The 17,044-nt window shown below is 44.5% G+C and overlaps 1 protein-coding gene across 3 annotated transcripts in view; it reads left to right on the forward strand.

Moving 5' to 3' along the window:
- Positions 1-17,044, forward strand: part of mid2 (midline 2) — a 147,391-nt gene that overhangs the window by 113,819 nt on the left and 16,528 nt on the right. For all 3 annotated transcript variants that reach the window (XM_070962633.1, XM_070962634.1, XM_070962632.1), the window contains 5 exons: positions 548-655; positions 5,856-6,004; positions 6,929-7,056; positions 7,348-7,491; positions 14,322-14,483. In XM_070962633.1, coding sequence (XP_070818734.1) covers positions 548-655; positions 5,856-6,004; positions 6,929-7,056; positions 7,348-7,491; positions 14,322-14,483 — 691 coding nt within the window. The remainder of the gene's footprint in view (positions 1-547; positions 656-5,855; positions 6,005-6,928; positions 7,057-7,347; positions 7,492-14,321; positions 14,484-17,044) is intronic.

Consider the following 17,044-nt stretch of genomic DNA (forward strand, 5'->3'; position numbering starts at 1 on the left):
ATCACCCATAATGCCTATTAAATGGCTGTCTGTTGACCTATTGCTGTATCTAATCAGTTTTTCCCTCTGGATCAATGTATGCTTTGTAAAATGAAATGATTTCTGGTCTTCCCAGTCACGTAATTAAAGAGTTGAAAATCATTATCTCCGTTTATTGCAAGTTAATTCTAATCCAGGTGCACGGTTTGTTGGAGGGGGCTTTTCTTTGTGTGCGGCACGCGCAGTGAAATGGAAAAACAAATGACGCGCTCCGTGTGTAAGTGATGATATGATTCATCGAGGCAGCCAGTCCAGAAATCTTACAAAGCTCCCTACAAACAAACAGAGAGGGAGAACAACTGGCAGATATTGTTTTTGTTTTCACGCAGTGACAAAATAAAATGTAACATATGGCCGGATTAGTGTGATTTACTGTGTACTCGTGCAAATGTCAGTGTGTGCGCATCCATGTGTGTCAGCAAGCCGACAGTGTTTCGGCCTGATTCAGGACAGCCGCATAGTGGGATCTCCCACTCATGTTCATGTGTGGATCTGCTTCTGTCTCCAGGTGAACACAGCCATGCATGAAGCCAAGCTGGTGGAGGAGTGTGATGAGCTGGTGGAGATCATCCGCCAGAGAAAACAGGTCATCGCTGTGAAGATCAAAGAGTCCAAGGTAAAGTATTCCCTTTCTACCGTTTCATTTTCAGGATGGAGGAGAGATTTGAATACAAGAGCATTTGCATTCAGCTGAAACTATGAAGTCTTGAAGTTTGACCAAGTTGAAGTACACTGACGGATTTTTGGCCATTAACGGGCATCGAGACAAAACACAGAATTAAGCTATCAGAAAAGTTGTTATAGTTAGCAGAGGGTTAGCTAGCATTAGCAACTAGTTGCCTGTTAATAGATCCAGCAGACATGGAGCAGCATTACCATGTTGTTGGAGTTCTGACCATAGTCACCTGATGAATGTAAATCAGCTCGTTTTATGACCTTTTCGCTCTGGTTTTGTTTCCAGCAGCTCCTGAGAAGAATACGTAGGTCATTAGCTTGCTGGGTGTGTGATTTCTTTCACCAGCTACGCTCTAACTTTGTCTGCCTGTGGTTTGCTGGTGGGCAGGTGATGTGCGATGGGTTTGTCAGAGCTTTTGTGCAGAACAAAACAACAACAAAGCAATGAGCTGCAGTAAATGTGGCTAAAACACATTTGATTCTTTGTTTATATCCACAATATTGATTTCTGCACTTCTAATCACCAAAAACATCTTTAGCAAACTCAGCTCACAGTCCACCGCTAGAGAAATGGCAGTTTTGCACATTGTGAGAATGAATGTGGGAGCAGCAGCGGCGTGGACAGAATATATTTGCACAGGTCTTTCAGCGATGGATTTCATACGGCTGTCGCTGCAGTTGCCCGCTTGTTTACCTAAACACACATCACATGGACGCTTCAGGAGAAATGGAAAAGACAGTCGAGGAAAAAGAGAAGAGAGCCTGAACATGTGTGGGAAGAATCAGAGATGGCAGCAAAGACTGCTGTGAACCTGCCATTTTAAAGAGAGTCCAGGACTTACTGTACAGACATCTGCGTGTGTGTGTGTGGAGACGCGTGCCCATTTGTCTATGGGTGGTTGTCTCCCCACCCGGGGTTTCAGGACAGTGGCAAACTCTGAATCTCACCCTCCCCGAGGTGAAATTTTAAGTGCTTGTGGAAGATCCTCTGAGGCAGCAAAAGAGCTTTGTCGAGAGATAAAAGATTTCCAAACGCTGAACACAAGGACTGAAGCAGGTGTGTGTGAGAGTGTGTCCGCAGTGATTGCAGACAAAGAGCAAGGCTTGTTCTCCTGAGAGTCTGGGTCTGTAAAAGGCTGTCTAGCAGAGGCTGGAGGAGTGAAACGCAGGAGGGGGAAGTAAAGGGGAAAGAACACAGAAAACACCAGAGGAGAGCTTGATTGATGTCAGCCTGCGGGTGATGTGTTAATATCTGAGGCTGTTTACGGGTCAAGAAAGATTAATGAAATGCACCTTGAGTAATTCAAATAATCATGAGTGTGTTGAAATGGATGTATGCCCGAGAGGAGAGGAGAGCCTGAAAGGTCAGGTAAGCGCTGGTCGGTTTAGGCTTTTCAACAAACAACTCGTGCTGTGCCTGTCGTGTTAAGGACTCAGAGGTGACTCCGCAACAGAATAACAGGATTACGCAGGCGTGATCGTGGTTAGCAGAGCTGTGCAAGGTGCTCCCATTCTCTCTCCCTCACACCTCCTCTTAACGAGCTCTGGCGCTCTCTGAGGAGACTCTGCAGTCATGCCTAATCTCTCCCTGCCCAAACAAAACACACACTATTCCCACACGTTCTGGTGCTATGTGCAAGAAAGTGTCTCGATCATGTGACTCTGTTTGTCTCTCATCCTTCCCTCGCTCCGGAAATGATTTGAACTCTTTGTAGAAAATCAAGGAGTAAAAAGAGCCGTTGTGTCTTTTCTGGTTATGGCTGGTAAGGACTGTCCTCAGCAGAAAAACAACAGCACTGTGCACGTCTAAAACATCTGTGTACGTTCACCTGACGATGACCTCTTGTGGCTATGATAATTACTGTGGTCTGTCAGGAGGAATGGCAAAAGTACGTGTCACTGTCACGCCACCGTAAACCTCTACGGGTGGAGGTTGGAGCAGATGATTGGGTGTATAATATGTGACTCAGACACACAGGACTGCTGTTTACGTCCAGTTTCGTACTCAAAGTCAGAGCTGGTTTCTGTAAACTTACTGAAAGGAATAAACATTTTGTTTGCTTTGTTACTGAGAGTCGGATGAGGGGATTGACACCACACTCAATAGAGTAATATGTAGCTGGAGCCAGCAGCTGATTAGCCTAGCTTAGCATAAAGACTGGAAACAGGGAAACAGTGAGTCTGGTTCTGTTCAAAGGTAACAAAACATCTCACTAATTAACACCTTATATCTTGTTTATTTAGTCCAGAAACTGAAGCTTAGGAACGATTGCTGTCTTACACGAGGCTGTTTGGTTGTGAGGTTGTTTTATCATTATAAAAAAAATTACCAGAGTGCAACAGTTTCTCTTTAAAGCCAACAGAGACACTAATGCATGCTTTTATTACCTGCAGGATTGACGATTGTAATGCTCTGCTTTCTGGTCTCCCTGAAAAGAATATAGCTCAATTACTGTTCTTTTAAAACCCAGAGAGATGGCACACGTGACACAGATTTTAAAACCTCTGCACTGGCTGCGTGTCTGCTTCAGAATTGATTTTAATATCCTTCCTTTGGTTGATAAAGCTCTGCCTGTTTATCAGATTAACTTTTAGCCTACGAAGCCTCATATTGTCTGGTAGTGCCTTTTTAATTATCCCCATCGTCAGAACAAAAGCCCATGGTGAGGCATCCTTTTATTACCATGACACCTCTGTGCCAGCCTCACCGAGGACCTGAGGGCAGCTGAGAATGTTGGTCTGCTTTTCCTCCTGCAAAGAAAAAAGGTTTTCTGTGCTCACTGCAGTGTCTCATTGCACATTCAGAAACAATCCACAAAAATAATTCCATATTTTTTCCTCATTTAGCCGAGCATCAGGTCCAGCCTCAGCAGAGGGTTTCAGCTTTGTTTCATGACCTCACAGACCACCGAGAAACACACTGAGGGGCCGGCATTACTATGTTCAAGCTTTGATTAAATAGTTATATTTCAGCCTCAGATGAAGTGGCTCTTTGCGCGAGGTGAGACGCACACGCACAGACTCTGCCTTATTGTCCATTACTCTGAGAGAGAGAGGGAGTAATCATCTTCTAAAAATGTTGTTTGCGGCATATGTTGCCAAATAATAACCCATCCATTAAGCCCGTCTCGCTTGTCCTCTCTGTGCGGTCAACAACCTGCTCAAATGTCATTTACAGTGACAACAGATTATGGTGGACTTGGTGGAAGAGCAGCTAAGACGCCATTTGGAAACTCCATTAAGTCGCCAGCTTAGAGAGCTTTTCTAAGCAGGAGCAGCTTCCCCAGCAGTAGACAGTGAGTGCACACTAGATACTGTTTTCATACTTTGAGAGCTTTTGATGACAAGCTCTTAACCGATTGCCACCCAGTGTGGGCTTTTTTTTCCTTCCTGAATTCCTATTTGCATAATTCAAGCCCCGCGAGCGGAGAAAAACGTGTTGTGAAAATATAGATGACTAATCCTTTAAGGGCACTCAAATAAATGATTCTGCTCTTTTTAGTTTGTGTTTAGAGACTCAAGTTGCCAGCCGTCACTGAAAATGTGCTGTTTTCAGACAAAGAGGTGACTTCGCCGCTCGCCATTCAAAAGTTCACTCCGTTTTCGTTTCAGCATCATCGCCGAGACGCTATTCTGTTCCGCGGCTCACCTTTGGCTGACGGCCTCGAAGCTCACGAGCAGCCCGTGTTATTTATTTCCCGTGGAGAGCTTCATCAGGCTAAGTTGGTTGGAGGAATCAGGATGTGAGCTGTAATGACGATAAACGGATTACTTTAATTTCAAATTAGCATTGAATGGCTTCCTTATGGTCAGTCGGAAATTGCATTACAGTACACCCGCTGAGAAATTAGAGTCAAAACGGACTACATTACAAAGTCCCGTCTGTGTGTGTGTGTGTGTGTACCTGACCTGCCTCTTGATGCACACAGCAGGGTTGTTTGCGATGAAGATGAAGGAGGTTAATGCAGGCATTTCTGGGCCGTTTGCTGCCACATCTGAAACATACAAGAGCATGGAGATAAATAAGTGTTTACAAGGCTGAAGCGACTGAACTCTGACTGTTATCATATCGGAAAACGACGCATTACGCTCTTCGCCTCTGCCCTTCTGTTATGCAGCGTGATCATAAGGTCAGTGTGAGAATAACAAGCCAGTGGTTTCGCTTCAACTCTGACCCCATTACCAGGACTGTGTCCTCTCTGCTGCATTCTTGGGGTCTTCCTGTCTCTGTGTTTTCCTGTCTGCGCATGCATCTGCATCACTGTGCTTATGCGTGCAATCTAGAGGTTTATTGTTGAGTGTGCGGCAGCCATCAGGCAAAAAGTGAGAGGAAAGATGTTTTTTTTTGGTGCATGGGACACATTTCTGTGAGTGTAGACTGACTTGTGACTGCATGTTATTTTTCATCCTTTCATCAGTTCCTCACACAAGCTGCATGACGTTCCCCTGCTCACTGTTTCTACAAGTTAAATTAACTTCACATGATTCAAAGATTCCTCTGACGGGTTAATATCTGATCAGTGTCCAATGCATTCAGCGTCTGTCCAGGTTTCCTGCAGAGGACTTGTGTTTGTTTCACTGGTTGTGAACATGGCTGACAGTAATATTACTTCTGTATTGATAGCCTGCCATATGGTGACTTGTTGGTTTCACCTAGCAGGAATCATCTCAGGGGACGCTACCAACGCTGACTATTTTAGAGCAATTTGGCAGCAAAGTTTAATTATGTTTACTGGAAGTGTTGAGCATATCTGTGGATCAGTGACTGTCACAATGATGAATACCTCATACCGAAATCATTGGACTGTATTTGAGATGCATTTTTTGAGGTGTATTGAGCTCTGAGGCACTTTTTTTCCCGAATCTGTGCAGCGGAGGGAACGTGAGTTGCCATGAGCAAAGTTATTTTCAGCCACAGGAGACGAGCACAAAAGATCAATAACACCAGAGACTGACTTCTGAGTTTTGGAAATGGTGATGAAAAACTGTGTCTGGCTAAGAATTCGTGCACCGAGCATTTGACTCGACCAGGTGATGTTAAGTTGGTACAGGCTGTCATAGCTGAGACGAAGGAATATGAATCAGTGGGTTGTAACATGTCCCGTCCTACGTGTGTGTGTGTGTGTGTGTGTGTGTTCCAGGTGATGAAACTGCGTAAGTTGGCTCAGCAGATCGCAAACTGTCGCCAGTGTCTGGAGCGCTCCAGCGCCCTCATCACGCAAGCTGAGCAGAGCCTGAAGGAGAACGACCACGCTCGCTTCCTCCAGACCGCCCGAAACGTAGCAGAAAGGTGAGCAGAGACAGAAAAAGTGATGTCGTTTGGAGGTTATGTTGTAGTTTTGTCCATTACTATTTTTATGTTGTAGTGGTTCTTTCTATTAACAATGTAACACGTACTCTGAACCTGTGTGCTGCAGAAAAAACTGATTTCACTGGATTGAATTCATTAGACGCACAGAAGAAAGTGTATGAAATCGATCTGACCGTGGTTTTCATCTCTTTGTCTCCTGTCATGACACACACCAAACTTTTGGAAATTTGACACATTTTGTCCTCCTATGAAATCCAGTCTTAGTGTAAATCAGCATTACAGCGAACAGCTCCAGCTCCTGTGATCCACGTCAGGCCTCTGTCATCATTTAAGGGCCAGTTTCTCTTCACACCTGCACACTTCTGTTCTCCCTTCATCCCTTCCTGCCGTCTTCCCTCCGCCGGCTGGCAGCTCTGTGCAAAATATGCAGCGAGCGTAGCACCTTTTATGCAGCTTTTTTCCAGCATTTGGCCCGGGCGCTTTATCGATCGGCTGGTTTCTCTTCACTGAGGAACAAAAGTGATCAGCTCTGCACGGCTCTGTAAGCCACTGATGCCCAAAGCAGAAGAACAAGTTTCCACAAAGCTCGACAGACTTCACTGTGTGTCTGTGCAGGTTGCAGATACTTCTGTTAGATGCTGTCGATATTTCTGTATTTGTTTGAATTCTATATTCTGTTTTCTCTGCTTTCTCTCTCTCTCTCTCTCTCGTCTTTTTCATGTCGTGCAAACTGCCACCCTCCACCACCTCTCCCCTGTTGGCACCTCACTTCCTTCACTTCTCTCCTCACATTTTTCCACCTCTTTGTCACCTCATCTCGGCCCTCGTCTGCTCCCTCACCTCGCTACCCTTCTCCTGACATTTCCTTTTTCCCTCGCTCCCGTGTCCTGTCCGCTCTGAAAGGGTTGCCATGGCGACAGCCTCCTCCCAGGTACTCATCCCTGACGTCAACCTGAATGAGGCCTTCGACAACTTTGCTCTGGACTTTTCCCGGGAGAAGAAGATTTTGGAGGGGCTAGATTATTTAACGGGTATGTATGTGTCGTATTTACAGGTAATACTGGTGTTTTCTCAGCTGTCACTGTGGACATGCTGTACAAGAGTTTCCATACAGTGGCATTATAGTGTATATGAGACAATGTGACCCAATACTATATCCAGGTTTCTAAATGTATACCAGCTGATAAACATCATGCAACCTTTACTTGGCAGTATTTGTCAGTTCTTCTCTGCTACTTTACTCTTGCTTTACTTTCTGCAAACCTCCATTAATAACTTTTATATTTGACTATGAGTCATGTCATTGTGTCCCCCTCATGTAGCTCCCAACCCGCCATCCATAAGAGACGAGCTGTGCACCGCCTCCCATGACACCATCACTGTCCACTGGACGTCAGAGGATGAGTTCAGCGTCACCTCCTACGAGCTGCAGTACACCATCTACACCGGCCAGACAAATTTCATCAGTGAGTCACACACGCACACACGCACTGGAGCTTTGACCTAACCATAACACTAACCACTGCTTATCTGAACCTAAACCAAACCTTGAAGTGAACCACTGACCTGAAAATCAGCCGTTTCCCATTTGGGGACAAAATGCCTTGTTCGCATTCAGATGAGCTGTCGCCAATTAACTGGTCTTAGAGTCTGAAATTTGTCCCTGAAAGTAGTAGGTCTGAAACACACACACACACACACACACACACACACACACACACACACACACACACACACACACACACAGAGCAATACAGAAACTAAGAATGAAATTAGATTAGAAAGCACTCATTGTAAGAGCCTAGAAGGAAGTTCATGTTCACAAAATTGCATTTCAGCAATAGCCAGAGGCGAAACTGGGATTGTTTCAATCAGCGTTTGGCCAAGAGGGATCAAATACTTTATTGACCTGTGCTTGAATATTTTAAAAGTTTAATTTGATTAAAAAAAAAAAAAAAAAAGCCGAAATATTTTATTTCTTTTTGAAGTGGATTGTGAAGGACGTAATTCCTCACATAATAAGTATCATGTTTTCAAAGAGCCAAGGCCAGCTGACTAACACACCCAAACTGCTTCCTTCAAGGCTGCGAACGTGGAGGCTCCTGCTCATCATTAGAGTAAAATACCTGCATGGTTCCCTTCAGAGACTAGAGATCAATGGGATCTGTGTGGCATCAATAATGCTTTAATCATCATGAGTGGTTTTATCAAACGTTGTCAAATTTAAAGAGCTTTTAAAGTCTGTGTAGAAGAAGTAACGCAGTCTTCCTCTCACAGATGAAAAGTTGAATTCATAAACAGTAAAACACTTTTCTGCTCAGTTCAAGATACTCAGAGGTTTCGCTGCTACAGCTTCAGTTGACCGGCGTCTTATGGTGGCTCATGTTTGCTGATTTAATGAGATGCTGTTGTATAACTGGCATTACTGAGTCAATTCTCTGCCTTAATGACTCTTCCCTACTTGTGCATCATTTATGCAACACTTTAGCATTCACCAGTATCCTGTAACTGCGACTCGTGGTTGCATAGCCTCACTTTAAGTCACTTGAAACCAGCGCACACAAATACAGTATATAAAAAGCACAATTATGTGAGGGGGCAGTTTTACTACTAGGATTAACCACAATGAAGATACATACAGGCCCAAAGAAACACACCATGCACACTGACCTCTCTGCAGTTACAAAGAGCGACAAACTGGAGCACCACAATACTTTCATTATTGCTCAGTCTTAGTTTCACATGTTCAATATTTCATCCAAACTGCGTTGCATAACCCAGATTTTCTGTCCAGCTTCGGTCTGTGCTGTCCTCCGTGCTCATATTTATAGAGACAGAGCTGAGTTATCAAAAACTACTGCTATAAAAATAGGACATACAGTAGAAATCAAGAGGGGGTCCTTTGAAAAGATTCATTACTTCCTGTCTGTTTTTGTTCGAGCAGGATGGAAGCGGCTGAAACAAGGGATGAGAATGGAAAATCACATGCCGCCCTCTTTCAAATTCTCCTTTTCTCCCTCAAGTTTTAAGATTAAGATTTCACTTTATTAATCACTGCACACACATGCTACAGGGAGGAGACTGCAGACACGCCATGCTTCATGAAATTATTTTCTCCGCATTTAACCCATCCTTGTAAGTCTTCCTCCGCGGCAGACCAGGAGCAGTGGGCTGCCAGCCGACGGCGGCGCCCGGGGACCAGTTCCTCTTTGTCGCCATTGGTCACCTTGTTACATTTGCACCATAAAGAGCTCAGACCATATTGCAGTTTTTAGGAGCAAGTGCTTAGAATTTTGGCCAGATTTCAGATCCAGTTTCATCAGTCTGTGCAGCCTTTAACCCCAGAACATGAGGCTCACAGTTTGCCCTAAACTACCTGTTCAAAGTCTCAAAATCACAGTTTTTCCATCACTCCTTGAAAATGTAACCTCATTTTCCTCATAGGGTGAATGAGCCATATTTGTTTTCCCATAATTGTAACCACGTTTAGATGACACACGCACATATTCCATCTGAACAATGCTGCACAAATGTCCATGATTTTGACCACAGTTTGAGTTATAACATTATCATACTTTACATTTCAATGACCTCAGTATTCGTTAGTTTTACTCACTTATTCAAAGTTCTAATATTCTGGACAGGATTTACACGTTTGCCAAATATCTGGCCGCCATTAGCTAGTCAGCATGATGGCTGACCGTGTATCACCACATAAATAAAGGGAAAGAAAGACCACTGTGGAGGAGGGGAAAGGGAGAACAGGTGAATATCAGAGTGGATAATGGTTACACAGGGGAGGTGAAAATTAGCACTCACTGATCTGAGGAGGATATGATTAATGCACATAATCGTGCACATTCAAGCATGTGCGCACACACCTGTGCCTCTCTCCACTTTCCCTCCCCTCTTTGATCCTTTCATCATCTCCTCTCCTCCGTGCAGCCTGACATTTCTCCATCTAGCCGTGCAGCTCGAGTGGCCCAGCCATTTGAAACATCAGGATACATTTCAGCAGCGATAGACTGAGTGACTCAGATATTCAGCCGTGTGCTGCCACAGAGTCCTCCGAGATTCACAGGAGAAACGGAGAAAGAGAGAAACCCATTTAGCCTGCCACGCCACTTGAGTTTTTACCATAGCATTTTCCTCTAACTTTCCAAGTGGCTAAATGCTCCCACTTGAGCGCCATCCTGTCTCTCTCTTTCTTCTCTCGCCTGGCCTCCTCCTCAGCCTTGGCCTTCCCACGAGGAGAGGAACGGGAGGCGGGGGTGGGGGTGGGGGGTTTGTGGGGTCCTGCCTCTGCAGGATCATCCAAGCACAGCAGCAGAAAATACTGTCAGCAAGTGAAACCGAATACCTATAAATGTAAGCGCTGTCAAAAGGCCAGAAATGACAGATGTCTGCGCTGTGGATGTGGAGCCGCTACCTGTGGGCCCTTAGCGAGTCTCTAGTGTTGTTGACCCATTTGTTTACCTGCCAACAGACAGCCCCAACTAATCCACTGACACCGTGCGTCCACTCCTCTGTAAATATTTGTTTTTCCTCTCTCCTTGGTAATCACATACAGCCTTTCATCAGTCCGCTTTTACTCTGTGACGTTCACTCCTGCGATGAAGATCAAGAATGACGGCAGGGATCGAAACGAGGGAGGAATCAAAACAGAAAAGCTGTGTGTAATTGCTGATTAATTGATCTGGAAATAAAACAGTATAGGATTTCCATTTGAGCCGTCAGTTTGATTCACACTCTCTCGAGGTTGTGCTTTTATGTCAGTCAGTAACGCTGATGTAAACACTATGCCTTTATACTGTATATCTTTGTTAATTAAGTGCTACACCTTAATGGTTTCATCAATAACACAATACTTAGAGAGAATGATGGATGTAAATTGTGCGTCCTTTTTGCTGATGCAGATTGAATGCAATGCTGGAGTTGATCTAAGGTGAACTTTTCAGCACATGCTTTTCCACTTTGATGGTCTTAATGCATATGCATTCAAAAAAAACTGTCATTTTAAAGGAATAGTTCAACATTTTGGGAAATATGCTGGAGTTTCCAGGGTTGCCAGGCTGGCTGCTTCCCTCTGTTTCCACTCGTTATGCTACGATAAGCTAACATCGCTCGGCTCTAGCTTCATATTCATGTCTAGGTTTGCTGCATGCACACAAACGCGACCGTTCACCTCTCATTCTCATGTGACTAATAGATCATTTCAGACATTTTGATTGGAATGGATGAAACAAGAGACTCACTCAAAATGTAAGAGCCTCTCCTCGCGGCCCGTGGCTAGCACAGTGATAACTTATTAGCTTAGAAAACTCATAAAAGTTCCACACACATCAGTTTTCCTGCATTGCTCAGCTGAAGCTAATTTACCGTATCTGTCCGGACTAATAGAAGTCTATACCCTGATCCCACTCCACAGGACTTCAACCACTTTTCTCCGATCTCTATAGCCAATTTGTGCAGTTTCCTGGGAGGTCTGCGTGTTAACCGCACTAGCCAGACCTCTACCTGTCGACGCCAGCTGACAGCTTCATCATCTGTCTTTCATGTGAATTCATGAGCACTGGCCTGTGGTGGTGTATTAATATTATTATCACAGGTGAAAAGCCGTATCGCAGTGGGCGTCAGGACAGCCCAGAGTTTTGATAAAATCCCCCTTTTTTCTGATCTTTCAGAGCATCAGCAGGATGAGTCTTTGATCAGCGTTTGATGAAATGTTAACGAGGTTTCAGTCATTGCAGGAAACTGGTCTGACAACAATACACTTGTTAAAGTCATGTAGAGGCACTGAGAGGTAGAAGCAGGTGAGCTCGATGTGTTTTATTGATGGAAGAAATGAACACGTAGAAACATGCAAACGCGCACACACACACACACTCACCATTAACTCTATATTGCATCATCAAAGACCTTCCTCCATTTCCAGGATACTTTGTTTTTCCCTTTCCACTTTCACCTGTTTGCTTCTGAGTCTGAGCAAGATGCGCACACACACACGCACGCACACACACACACACACACACACTTGATGTCTGGATACAAGACACAAGCCAATCTATTTCCTCCCCGTTTCCTTTTCCTCTCCCTTTCTTACGATGGCACATTCAGTTACTGCTCCGCACTTTGAAGTCGCAGTGCTCTCCAAAGCAGCTTGGCTAGTGTCAGAAAGCCCCTTTACAACGGCAAAAGTAGCGATAGCGTACTGCCGTGTACTGACCTAATTTGATTTAGCGAAAAGGGAGAGGTGCTACGGAGATCAAAAGCTTTAAAAATGGAAAGCAGCGTGAGGTCCTTCTCCCTCGTCTTTCCCCTGTATCTCTTTTTGAAAGCCCACATAACACTGAAGCCTCCCTAATTTCTACAGGATGCGGCTGAAACGACAGGTGGGAGGCATAATTTCCAGCGCGACAAGGGACAGCTGTCTCAGTCGAACATCGCACTTGCTTTTTGCGAGGAAAACAGCGACAGGATTTCATTGTTGACAGTAGATGCGTATTTGTAAGACCGGGCTGAAACAAAATGCAGATGAATGTGCTGGCTGTCTGCATACAAAATGGATCGTGCCCATGCGAGGTATAAAGAAGAACTCCCTCATTTTTTGGGTCTCTCTCATCTTAACGGCAGATGAAAGCCCTCCACAGTGTTTTCTTTGTCTGAGAAAAGCTTGTGGAAGTCGGCAGATATGTCAAGACGCAGCCTTCACTCTAACTTTAAGAGTCCCCTCCCCTCATTCATTCTTAAAGCCGCCTCACTTTTAAAGGCCTTATTTGCGTCCTGTGAAGTATTTATATTTACAAGCAGACTCCCGGCTATTACTTATGCATGCTGTTGCCATCTTGTTCAATAATTCACGACGCATCCTCACCAGAAGGGACAAGGCAGGCATGCCCCGAGAGCTCTGTGCCGTTCAGGAGTTTTATTTCCCTGCAATCCTGCAGCGGGAGGGAAGGCAAGACAATGAAAACGATTGTTATTCTACCTTCAACTCCACAAACATTAACCTCAGCTCTAGTGCCGCTAAACAAGATGCTTTGTTTGTTTTGGAGAGGGCTCACTGGAATGTGTTCAGAATTTTGTAGACAGGTGAGAGAAATGTAAAGCCTGGCGGTCAGTGGCTCTTTGAACGTCATGGCGGTTTTACTCATACTGTGACCTGGAGTTAAAGGTTTAACTAGTAGTGCAAGTAATACTCAATCATTTCATCTGTTGTTACGCAAACTAGCATATTTGCTATGGTTAGAGGTGCTACATACACTGCTTCTAAGAAATATTCATCAGTTCTCTTCAGCAGTCCTCAATGACAATGTCAATAAAGTGTGCAAAACGCAGCCAGTGTACTCGAAGTGGCCAATTTCACACCATGTTTGTTTTTTTCACACATCAGCCAGAAGCATAAGTGCAGTAGCTGCACACTTCCTGTAGCTAACTGTCAAATTTTGCAATACCTGATTCAAGTAAACAGCTGTCCTTCTGCTGACATCTTTAATTCACACCTCTGACCTTGCGCTGAAGCATGTGCGCTAAAATCAGGGAAACACGCTTCACCCTCTCATTAAAAACATATGTCAGGGCATGAGCTGCAGTCATGTTAACGTGTTAATTCATCACCGTTATTTCACGCGAAAGGACAACCCCCCCCCCCCCCCCCGTAGCCGAGGTTCGCCTCAACCCTGAGCTGAGATTTCCTTTTCATCCTCCACAGCCGGCTGCAGCTGAGAGGCTGAAAAGAGTGTGTTTAGAGGCAGGTAACTGCAGAGCTAACCCAGCCATTACTAACCCTCCACCGCAAGCCGCTTCCAATCAAAGCAACCACCAAGTGGGGTCATGTTGGTATTGCCCACGTTTCCATACATTTGAACATAAAAGGCTATCACACTCTTTCGCCCTCAGGCGCTCACTACACACATTCACCTGCCATATTGTGTGAGCACCTCGCTCTTAATGGGTTATAGATTCAGCTTAGTGAACACACAGCATCGCCTAAGGGCAGCATGCCACGATAACCTGTCGGAAAGGTAATGGGATGGATCGGTATGTGCACATAAATGTTGCATAACACAGAGTACTGTATGATCTCTGGAGTTTCTCCCTGTGCGATGACTCACCCGAGGTTTGGAGAAAAAAATAACATACTGCTCTGGTCAGATTTGAGGGGAGAATTGTTTTTGCTCTCTTGAAGAGTCTCAGCAGGACTCACTGTAGCCCTGAAAACATCAACAGAACTTGGTTACTCATGCTATGTGTGTGTGTGTCTCTGTGTGTGTGTGTGTTTCTGTGGATCTGCCAGGTTTGTACAACTCGGCAGACAGTTGGATGATCGTACCGAACATCAAGCAGAACCACTACACAGTGCACGGCTTGCAGAGTGGCACCCGTTACATCTTCTTTGTCAAGGCTATCAACCAGGCAGGAAGCCGCAACAGTGAGCCAGCTCGCCTGAAAACCAACAGTAAGTGAAGGCTCGTGTGACACTTCCGCCTGCTTTTCTATGAATATTTACAAGCCTTGTTAACTTCGTTGTTGATATTTAATATGACTTAAACGTGTTCTTCTTTCTGTATCGTCTGTGCAGCATCGGTTACAGAATGTCATTGTTCAAAGCGTCTCGGGGGGATAAGTAGCAGATTTGGAACTCATTTAGATGAGTTTTGTGATCAGGAAAGGAAATATTTATGCATTGCTTTTAGTTTCCAGCAATGACTGTTTACGTTTCCGTCCGAAGGCGACAAGGTGTGAACGGGAGGAACCAGACGTAAGCGGCAGGAGAGCTCGACAGATTCTGTCACAGACACTCAGAAACATTTCACTGCGTGTTCCATGAGAGCTTCTAGTCTGTGATACGTATGACTTTTAGCCGTGTCTGTTTAGTCGCGTCATGCTTCACAGAAGGTGTGCTGTTGTCCAGTGTTCGATGTCTTTGAGTCAGGAAGCTGCCAGTTCGGCATTTGCATCGTCCACAATGACAGCAGAGGGTCTAGATAGAAACTTTCTTTCTCAGATGTGAGTTGTTTCCAGTCAGCAGTGGTGGAATACAAATAATAAATATGTGCACTAAAGTACAAATTCAAGGTACTTGGACTTGTGTATTTCTATATTACGCAGCACAACTCAGAGACAAACCACTACATTTGTCTGACAGCTTTGGTTGTTTTTCACATCACACTTTTTCGTACCCTCCCTGCCCAATGAAAACCTTGTGTTTCTACATTTAGATTTTTAATTTTTCTGATAAACTGAAGGATCAAGTGTTCCTTCATTGCTTGAGGACACAAATTATACTTCTTAAGCTAAATAAACTATCTAAACCCTCTTGGATTAGCTGGAAAACACATTGTCACAAAGCTGAAAGCAGGCTGTTTTCTCTGAGCTGAAAGTCGACTCTGCAGAGATACGTGCTTCTCACAGGACAGCGACGCTGCTGTAGATGGAACTATCCATCCATCCATTGTCTATACCCGACTATCCCTTTCCGGGTTTGCGGGGGGGCTGGAGCCTATCCCAGCTGTCAACAGGCGACCCTGGACCAGTCGCCAGTCGATCGCAGGGCAACATATACAAACAAACAACCATCACGCTCACACTCACACCTGAGGACAATTTAGAGTCACCAATTAACCTAATGAGCATGTTTTTGGTCTGTGGGAGGAAGCCAGAGTTCCCGGAGAGAACCCACGCATGCATGGGAAGAACATGCAAACTTCACACAGTTTGCCTGACCCGGGGGATCGAACTGGCGACCTTGCTGTGAAGCAAGTGCAGCCCGTAGATGGAACTACCCAGCAGTAAATAAAGTGGTTAAAAAGAGCTCAGCTTCATACATCTACAGCAGTAAAATGTAACATACACATTACTGCAGCAGCAGCATGAATCCAAATACATCATATATATTAGTAAAACGCTAACAGGGACCATTTTACTGCACAGTGAGTACTTACTTACTTACTTACTTACTTTTGAAACTCTTGATACTACTTTTCAGGAGGGGGCCTGAAAGAAAGACGGTGTGTTTCTGACAGAGGGTGAATAGAGGTGTTGCAACATTGAACAGCATGAGAAAAATAATGCTTTTTGAACATGAATGCATGTAAACATTTTCCAGTAGACACCTAAAACACAAGAATGAGCCTGAGAATGAGCCTAATGTGGGAGCTTTGACCAAAAGGCCGCATTGACTTAAATCAAATGATGTGAAAAAGCGTCAGTGCCAAAAGTGCGCTCGAGCTCATGATGCGCTCGTGACAGAGTTCAATGAACAGTGCACATACGAGCTTCCCCTTAATTTCCTTCTCCTGCACACCGGCCAGCTTGTACAGTGTTGTAGAAAAGCTTCACTTCTGGATCCGCTCGTACCACTGCAGATGTTACAGGGATTAAACCTGCACCTCTTCAAACGCCAGCACCTCTGCTGCTTGGCTTTTAGAAGAATCCAGTCTGTTTGCCTCAGACTGAAGAGACTTAGTTTTTGTGGTATGTTGCACGAGAACAAGTGGAGAATATTAATAGGCAGTTTTACATTCCCCATTTATCGCTTACTTCTCTTTTCTGTTTGTTTTCGCCTCTCTCTCTATCTGTCTCAGCTAGGTTACTCAGTTTCTTGTTTAGCAGTGAGTTTTTGGCCTCTTTTCTTCTTCGATAGTCACACTCGCCTTGTTCCCGGCGCATATACAGTACTGCTCTTTAAGTAGCTGTTTAATTGACACTTTCTGTGCCCCGTTTCTGTCTCTTTTTCTTTCTTTCTTTGCCTTGTCTCTGCTGCGGAGTCCTCTCCTGTCCTTGAACTCAGTTTTTCTTTCATATGCCTCTCCTTCCCTGGAACCATACGCAGTCAATACAAATAAGAAAGAAAGCAACTAAATAAAGCAAATGTGAACAAATATAAGTAAATAAACACTGAAGCTGCTTGGTGCATGTCACGTTACAGTGAACCCAATATGCATATTAACAAAGAAAAGGTACAGACGCAGAGCATAACAAACAGATCCTTGTTCGTGTAAAAGAGGAGGTGTTTTT

Source organism: Chaetodon trifascialis, chromosome 5 (genome assembly GCF_039877785.1).
Source record: "Chaetodon trifascialis isolate fChaTrf1 chromosome 5, fChaTrf1.hap1, whole genome shotgun sequence".
NCBI lineage: Eukaryota > Metazoa > Chordata > Actinopteri > Chaetodontiformes > Chaetodontidae > Chaetodon > Chaetodon trifascialis.